The sequence below is a fragment of the Podarcis liolepis genome (genome assembly GCF_965112155.1).
Source record: "Podarcis liolepis genome assembly, chromosome: 15".
Classification (NCBI taxonomy): Eukaryota; Metazoa; Chordata; class Lepidosauria; order Squamata; family Lacertidae; genus Podarcis; species Podarcis liolepis.
The window spans coordinates 4,664,771-4,673,906 of NC_139566.1; the positions used below are offsets into that span (position 1 = coordinate 4,664,771).

General features: G+C 50.9%; 1 protein-coding gene across 1 annotated transcript; it reads right to left on the reverse strand.

The window, feature by feature from the left end:
• Positions 1-791: 791 nt before the first annotated feature.
• LYSMD1 (LysM domain containing 1) lies at positions 792-9,136 on the reverse strand. The gene is made up of 3 exons (XM_083477401.1): positions 8,313-9,136; positions 4,200-4,540; positions 792-1,631 (listed from the first exon to the last, which is right to left on the reverse strand). Exons 1-3 carry the CDS (start codon positions 8,490-8,492, stop codon positions 1,469-1,471), a joined length of 684 nt encoding a protein of 227 aa, XP_083333527.1. The 5' UTR covers positions 8,493-9,136; the 3' UTR covers positions 792-1,468.

The following is a 9,136-nucleotide window of genomic DNA, read 5'->3' on the forward strand; positions in this document are numbered from 1 at the left end:
GAGTTATTGTAAAAAAGCACCTCTGGATGCCACATACCCCCCCCCCAGCCTCTATGTGCCCCCCACTGAAGAGGGAAAGAAATCTAGCCCAGAGCATTGACTCATGCAGAGGGGCGGCAGGCAGCCTCTTCTGAAGGCAGCCTGCTCCACTGCATCCCTCGATCGGGGGGAGGCAATGGGACACTAGAACCCACGTACCTACGGGACCGCCTCTCCTGGTCTGCCCCACGGAGGACCTTAAGGTCCACAAATAACAACACCTTGGAGGTCCCGAGCCTCAAGGAGGTTAGATTGGTTTCAACTAGGGCCAGGGCCTTTTCAGCGCTGACCCCGACGTGGTGGAACACTCTGTCCCAAGAGACTAGGGCCCTGCGGGACTTGACATTTTTCCGCAGGGTCTGCAAGACAGAGCTGTTCCACCTGGCCTTTGGTTTGGATTCAGTCTGACCCACATTTCCCTCCCCTTATGATTTAACAGCTACTTTAAAATGAGGCTGCATTTTAAATTGGATTTTAAATTGTGTTTTTTTCTTCCCCCCCCTTCCCCCCCCTATTATGTTTTTACTGTGATTTTATTGGTGTTAGCCGCCCTCAGCCCGGCTCTGGCCGGGGAGGGCAGGGTATAAATAAAATTTATTTTTATTTTTATTTTTATCCCACTTACGGGGAGAGGCAAAACCCCAGGGACAAAATCCCAGCGTGTTGCTCGTGGACATGCTGTGCAGCTCCCAGGTTGCCAGCGACCGTTGCAGACAAAAAACAAACAGAGTCAGACAGGCACAGAGACAAACTTGGAAGTCAGCAAAAACTGCCAGTTGTTTTAATCACAGGGGTGGCAGTACAACAAGAGGACCGGAAGTCTGCAGGGTGAGGAGATGGAGCCTTGGAAATGGAAGGGGGATGGGCTGGAACGGCTCAGGGATCCCACTGTTAAATCGAGCACAGACCCAACAAGCCCTCGCCCAACGGCCAGCCACACCGGGGATCCCACGACGGCCACCCCAGCCCTAAATTGACCGCCGGAAAACAAGGGAGAGGTTTCCCACAGCACAACAGCGACCCCTTTGCTTCCGTTCAGCCAGCCGCTCCATATATACCACAGGGGGGCATTAAGGGAAGGTTATCCTTGGACTTTGAGGACAGGCAAGAAAGCACTTAAGGTGATAAATATGACAGAGGAGGAGGGAGAAAACGAAGGTACGCAGAGACAAAAACACACAAAAAGTCTGTTCAAAATCCAGGAGGCAGAAATGGGTCGTCGATGATGCTGACGCCGCGGAGGCCCCTTCCGAAGCGCCCGTCTACGGGGGTCGTCCCTCCTCCAAAAACAATTCCCGGCTCCTTGGCTGTTTGCAGCGGGAGAGTCCCCTTACCGGTGGGTCCGGCGGGGTGGGGGGCAAAGGGATGGGGAGGGTCTCTTGCGGTCGCCGGAGCCCCACGGACAGCGGAAGGAGGGAAGTGGCGTTGCTCAGAGCTTGAAGATTTCGTCCTCTTGGTCGCGGAGGGTGTCGGCACGGGCGATTTTGGTGAGAGGCACGGGGCCCAGGACAGCGCGGGAAGAAGTCTCGTTCTGGTAGGAGGGAGAGGAGGCGGCCGTGGCGTGGGGAGAGCCTGGCTCGCTCCCAGAAACCCTAAAGTGTGGGAAAGGGAAATATATGAGAGAGAGAGAGAGAGAGAGAGAGAGAGAGAGAGAGAGAGAGAGATGTTCTGCTGCAGCTACTGTTGAGAAGGATTTGCAGTTGTGTCCCTTGTGGACACGGGTGGCGCTGTGGGTTAAACCACAGAGCCTAGGACTTGCCGATCAGAAGGTCAGTGGTTCGAATCCCCGCGACGGGGTGAGATCCTGTTGCTCGGTCCCTGCTCCTGCCAACCTAGCAGTTCCAAAGCACGTCAAAGTGCAAGTAGATACAGCTTCCGGGTCATGTGGCCAGCAGGACTAAGCCGCTTCTGGCGAACCAGAGCAGTGCACGGAAACGCCCTTTACTTTCCCACCAAAGCGGTACCTATTTATCTACTTGCACTTTGACGTGCTTTCGAACTGCTAGGTTGGCAGGAGCAGGGACCGAGCAACGGGAGCTCACCCCGTCGCGGGGATTTGAACCGCCGACCTTCTGATCAGCATGACCTAGGCTCTGTGGTTTAACCCACAGCGCCACCCGCGTCCCTAACAGTTGCTAGTAGACTTATAAATTCCCAGGAGTGAGGTGCCTCAGTGGGCTCCAAATCTGGGGCAGGGGAAGTGCTGGCTCCAGCTTCACCGAGGGACAATTCTGGCCCTTGCAATGCCAGCATGTGGCCCCCGAGAGACTACTCTGGAGAAAATGGGGCCCTCGGTGGCGGGCAGAATGCTCCATTAACTTTATTTCAAGGATGCCCATAAATGCTGCGTTTGGCGAAGCTGAGGACCAGAGTTGGATGAGACCTCAAAGCTTCCCACCCCACCCACAATCCGTTAGGCAGGATCACAATGTTCCGCAACAAACACACAAACGCACAATCCCTCCTCTGATCACCCGGCAACGGATCCGCCGATACAGAGGAAGGGTGTGGAAAAGAAAGCGCAGTGCACTGGGACTGTTTTTAAAGCAAAAGGCGATCTCAGGTCGCTCGTGCTAGCCAGCCAAGCTGCGTGGAACTGGGTGCAGGTGTTTGGGGGGAATGACCAGAATCTCTGCAGGTCTCCCAGTCCAAGGAGGCCCCGTTTCAAAACTCCACATGCTCTCAAGTCTTTATCTTGCACGCTTTTGCAGAAATCCGTTAGAAATGAGAATATCAGCATCAACAAATTCAAGGATGGAGCAGCTCTGTAGCAACTACGCCCTCTGGTGGCCACAGAAGGAGGCATCTAAGCATGCCAGAGTGCCTGGTTTGCTACTTCACAGCTGCAGCCTGGTTCTTACGCCAAATTAAGGATTTAGGCCCCCCAGTTAGAAAAAACCCACAGATATGGTTTCCAGCGTTGTGGCCTTCACGGCCTAGGACCCTTGTACCTATGGGACTGCCTCTCCCGGTATGCCCCACGGAGGACCTTAAGGTCCATAAATAGCAACACTCTAGAGGTCCCGGGCCCTAAGGAAGTCAGATTAGCCTCAGCCAGAGCCAGGGCCTTTTCAACACTGGCTCCGGCCCGGTGGAACGCTCTGCCTCATGAGACCAGGGCCCTGCAGGATCTGATTTCTTTCCGCCTGGCCTTTGGCTTGGAATCAACTTGATCCCTTCCCCTTTCCTTTTTCCTTTCTCCGTTTGTGATGAAACTCCTACTTGGGGACTTCCCCGGCTTTTTTCTGGCCCACGTAGGACCAGTCTGGATAGTTGGCCTTGGTGAAGACTCGACGTTTTCATCCCCCCAAAAGTTTCTGATTTGAGTTCCCACTGAAATGAGGCTGCATTTTAATGTTGTATTTTAATCTTGTTTTTAAGTTGTATTTCAATCAACTGTTTTCATACCTGGTGTTAGCCACCCTGAGCCCAGTCTTGGCTGGTGAGGGCGGGGTATAAATAAAATTTAGTAGTAGTAGTAGTAGATATCACAACCCAGACTTGACTCCCTTGTGACAGGTGGAGCTCCGAAATGAAAATTAAAATGCATGTTATTATAATTACATTGTTTTAGTCGATTTTAGTATTTTAAAAACGGGCCTTTGGAATATTTTCCCCAGATCCCTCCTTCTCTGCCCCCCCTCCCCAATTGGGCTGTGTTGCGCTGCAAGCAAGATGCAAGATGCAACAGGAGTCTGAGAATGGAGCGTTGTATTTAGGTCGCTTGGGGCAAGTAAGTCAAGCTGCATTGTGGGGAAAGGGCAGCCTGAGTGCCGGGTGTGTGGGGAAAACATATTGACCCCTGTTCAGGAGACCCCTTTATTGTTGTAAACCACTCTGGGATCATATGCTTCAAGTGCAGCCTAATAATAATAATAATAATAATAATAATAATAATAATAATGGCCTTCCTCATAAAGCCTGTCCTTAATTTTTCCCATCTGTGAAATGGGTACAATTGCCTGGGAGGAAAATGGCCCAGCACTCTGTCTGCCCTTTTCCCACAACACAGCTTGACTCACTTGCTCCGAGCGACCTAAATACAATGCTCCTGTTGCAGCGCAACACAGCCTAATCCGGGGGGGGGGGGCAGAGGAGGAAGGATCCGCTTTGTGCCACCCTTGAGACCCACAGAAAAGGGAAAAAGCAGGGTCACTCACGAGCTCCCCCCTTCCCGCAGCTTCTTCGTGGCGGCCTGCTTGGATCGGCGGATCTCTGAGTCCAGCTTGAACAGGAAGTCCGCAGCGGAGAGGTCGTGCTTGGGGGCAGAGGCCCCCGATGCCCCGTTCTTCCGCGGATGCTTCTGCTTCTTGGGGGCCTCGGACTGAAAGGCCCCCGTCTCCCCTTCTTCCACCTTCTCCTTCTCCTCCTCGTCTTCCTCGAGATCTAACCCGTTGGACAACAGCGCCTTGGGTTCGACTGGTACAGGGATGTAGAGAGTCTTTTTGAGGAAGATGGAGTCGCTGGTGTACAGCCGGTTTGCTCTCTTGATTTGCTCTGTCTGGAACGGAAAGGGAAGGGCTGCTAAATACAAGGCTCTTTAACAAAGCAAGCTGCTAGACCTCATGGACGTGGAAACATGCAAAACAGCAGAAACTGAGTGGGGGAGCTCACTTTGGCATAATTTGGGCAGAGCCAGGGCCTCGTCTTTTTGCTGGAGCACCTGAGTACAGCCTTGTTAAAATTTTGTGATGCCTGTTTAGGCAAGCTTTTAATGTTTGATGTATCATAGTATTTTAATATTCTTTTGGAAGCCGCCCAGAGTGGCTGGGGAAACCCAGCCAGATGGGCGGGGTATAAATAAATTATTATTATTATTATTATTATTATTATTATTATTATTATTATTATTATTGATCAAGCTGGGATACGCCACAACAGCGGCGAGAATTGAAATTGAAATACTTTATTGTCACTTGTACAATTTGCACCCCCCACTCAGCTCTCTTAGTCTTAATTCCCCTCGTTTACTGACGCACACCCACCAAACCCGAAAGTCAGTTGCCCTGTTGTTATCTTTCCATTCAGCAGCCTAACAGCCCATGGACAGAAACTGTTCTTTACCCTGTTGGTATGACGAATCATGCTTCTATATCTTCTGCCCGAGGGCAGGAGATCAAGAAAGTGCCGGCCAGGGTGTGAATCATCCCTGAAAATTTTCCTCACTCTTCTGAGGCAACATTCATCCAGCGGATTCACAGGACAGCCCATAATATCTTGTGCTGTATTCCCCACCCTCTGTAGGCACTTCCTATCAGATGATGTCAAACCAGGGTCCCACACCGTGATGCAGTAGGAAAGGACACTTTCTATTGTGAACCGGTAAAAGGAGATCATCAAATGTTGATTGACATCGTTCTTTCACAATATTCAGAGGAGATGGAGTCTCTGTTGGGCTTTCTTAACCACCTGGGTTGTATTGATTTTCCAAGTAAGGTCTTCACGGAGATAAACTCCTAGGAATTTAAAGGAAGAGACTCTCTCTACAAAGCCCTCCCCGATGTACAGCGGGGCTAGTTCTCCTCTCTTCCTCCGAAAGCCCAACACCATCTCCTTTGTCTTGCTGATATTAAGGTGCAAGTTGTTCCCTAGGCACCATGTAGATATTTTTTGGGACCTCCCCTCTATACGCTGATTCGTCTCCACCTGTGAAATGGTGACCGCAAAGAATTGGAAAGGGAATAGCGTTCCAACAAAGGAAGAATAGCAACTCAAACTTTGTGAATATTTAGAATAAACAAGAATGGCCTCCCCAGTTTGAGGCAGCAATGCTTCTGAATACCAGTTGCTGGAAACCACAGGAGGAGAGAGTTCCTCTTGTGCTTGGGTCCAGCCCTTTGGGACATCTGGTTAACCCCTCTTCTGGTGTTCTTATGGAACCAGAAACTAACTGCTGGATCAGGCCAATGGCCCATCTAGCTCAATACTTGTCAGGGGCTGGACAGAGGAGGAATGGTACACCCACCCCCCGCACTTCCCAGAGAAGAGGGAGACAGTATAGATTTAGAACAGTGGTCTGCAGAAGGTCACAGTTCAGAGGCTGCAGAGGGGAGAAGCTGAGAGATATTGGGAGAGTAGCAGGAAGAAGGTCTGTATAGTTCAAGCTACGGTTTTCCCAGTTGTGATGTATGGAAGTGAGAGCTGGACCATAAAGAAGGCTGATCGCCGAAGAATGGATGCTTTTGCATTCTGGTGCTGGAGGAGACTCTTGAGAGTCCCATGGACTGCAAGAAGATCCAACCTCTCCATTCTGAAGGAAATCAGCCCTGAGTGCTCACTGGAAGGACAGATCCTGAAGCTGAGGCTCCAAGACTTTGGCCACCTCATGAGAAGAGAAGACTCCCTGGGAAAGACCCTGATGCTGGGAAAGATGGCGGGCCCAAGGAGAAGGGGACGACAGAGAACGAGATGGTTGGATAGTGTTCTCGAAGCTACCAGCATGAGTTTGACCAAACTGCGGGAGGCAGTGGAAGACAGGAGGGCCTGGCGTGCTCTGGTCCAGGGGGTCACCAAGAGGTGGACACGACTAAACAACAACAACAAAAGACCTCTACTGAAAAGGCCCTTCCTGAATCTCAACAGTATTGGATATTTATCAGCCAGATTCCAATATCTCATTTCGGAGCAAGGAACTGGCATCTCAGCTCCAGGGGTTTCTGGAGGAGACGGTTCTCCTCTTCATTCTAGAGTCAATTTGAGCTCATCTATATATGTTTATATTTATTTTATTTTTTTGCTGTTAATATGATTTATCAGCTGGCTTTGTCCAAGGTCAGTTGTGCTTAACACAGAAGGTCTTATAGTTACTGCTGGTACATAAATAAGCAGGTAATGCAGCAATAAAATATACATGTCTCTTGTCCCATAAAAGTTGTATCAGAAAGAATATTTCCACCAGCTTCTATGCTTCTTCCTTCATTCAAAGTTCCGGGGTAAATGCATAAGCTGAACCTGGTGGAATTTTCCCTTCCAGCTACACGATACCAACAAGCATATACAGTGGTGCCTCGCAAGACAAAAAGAATCCGTTCTGTGATTCTCTTCGTCTAGCGGTTTTTTCGTCTTGCGAAGCAAGCCCATTGAAGGATTAGCGGATTAGTGCTATTAGCGCTATTAGCGGCTTATCTGCTCATCGGATCAGCTGATAAGCGGCTTAGCGGCTTAGAAAAAGGGGGGGGAACCCGCAGGAACTCGCAAGACATTGTCGTCTTGCGAAGCAAGCCCATAGGAAATTCGTTTTGCGAAGCACCTCCAAAACGGAAAACTCTTTCGTCTAGCGAGTTTTCCGTCTTGCGAGGCATTCGTCTTGCGGGGCACCACTGTATATGCGCATTAAAAATGGGGCAGCTGCAAGCCAGTGGTGCCATGCACCAATGTCCTATGCATGCTTACTCCCGAGTTGTTCAACTGTAAGTATAACGTGTATATAAAGGTACAGGGACCCCTGACCATTAGGTCCAGTCGTGGCCGACTCTGGGGTTGCAGCGCTCATCTCGCTTTACTGGCCGAGGGAGCCGGCGTACAGCTTCCGGGTCATGTGGCCAGCAGGACTAAGCCGCTTCTGGCGAACCAGAGCAGCGCACGGAAACGCCGTTTACCTTCCCACCGGAGCAGTACCTATTTATCTACTTGCACTTGACATGCTTTCGAACTGCTAGGTTGGCAGGGGAGCTCACCCCCTCGCGGGGATTCGAACCGCCGACCTTCTGATCGGCAAGTCCTACGCTCTGTGGTTTAACCCACAGCACCACCTGCATCCCTAATGTGTGTATATGTATACGTAATAGCTTAATATGTTATTCATTTCATAAAATTTATACACTGCTTGCCTGCCCCCCTCCCCAAAAACCCCCTCAAAGTGGTTTGCAAAAAAAGGGAAAAAAGGAAATTGTTGCTAAGAAAAATTAGCCACAATAATTTAAGACATTCAAAAAGTTAAACTAGCAGTAGACTAAAAAGAGATTAAAAACTCACGTCACCTTTCTAAGCATTTGGGTAGGCTAGTCTAAACAAAAATGTTTTTTTACAGGCACTGAAGAGAGTACAGCGAAGGCACCTGCCCAATATCAATGAACAGGGAGTTCCAAAGACTAAGCTCTTACAAATGCAAAATGGGGCAGAGTCGTCGCATATGGGGTAAGGCAACCGCCGTTAAAATTCTGGTCCCAAACTGTTAAGGGCTTTACATATGAACGGCAACAGCAACACTGTACACACCATTTCTGAGCGTACGTGTAAGGATCATGACCCCTCCCTTTTCTAAGCAGACTCACCGTGACCCCATACTTGACCGCCAACCCCTGGAGGGTGTCCGCAGGCTCCAGCCGATGCTCCAGCCGCCTCTCTCGCACCGGCGAGCTGACCGTCTTGACCAGGCTGCCGTAGGATCGAGTCCTGCTCCCGTGCAGCAGCCCTGCCCCACCAGGGGACCCCTGTTTGGACGGAGAGGCCATCCCCCAGCTGCCACCCCTCCCCTTACCTGGACGGCCCCAGCTTGAGGCCAGGAAAGGCTGACCTCTCAAGGGCTGATCCTACTGCAGCCACCAACCCCTGCAGCAGCCAAATAGGCCCATTTCACAGGAGGCACCCTCAAGGCCCGGCCCCTGAGCAAGGCTGTGTCCACCCAGGACGCCTCTCCACGTCCTTCGCCCTTCCCCAGCCCCCCAAAATCTCCCGTCCCCCCAAATATAACCTTTCAGTGCAGCTCTGCTTTCACTTTCAGAAACACCCCATTGCAGCCCAGCCTCCTCCTGTTCTCCCAGATACCAGATCCCCCAATGGATCTCCTGCTCCCACGTCGGTCCGCTTTTTCTCTGAAAGATCACCCCCTCCCTCCACCCCCTCTTGCAAAGCAAAAGCCCCCTAACCTATCCAGTAAATCACCATCAGGTCGCCCGGCGGCTGCGCTTTCTGTTGCAAGCAGTTGAAACAGAACCCAGCCTAGCCCTGGCCCCGCCCTCCCACCTGTTCTCGCAAAGGCTTCTGGGAGTTGTAGTATTTGGGAGGGGCTGCTGAGTAATCTGCCACCCACCACATTTTCAATGATGCTGCACATTTAGACATGCACAAACACACAAAGTGAGCCTTCTCCCAGCCT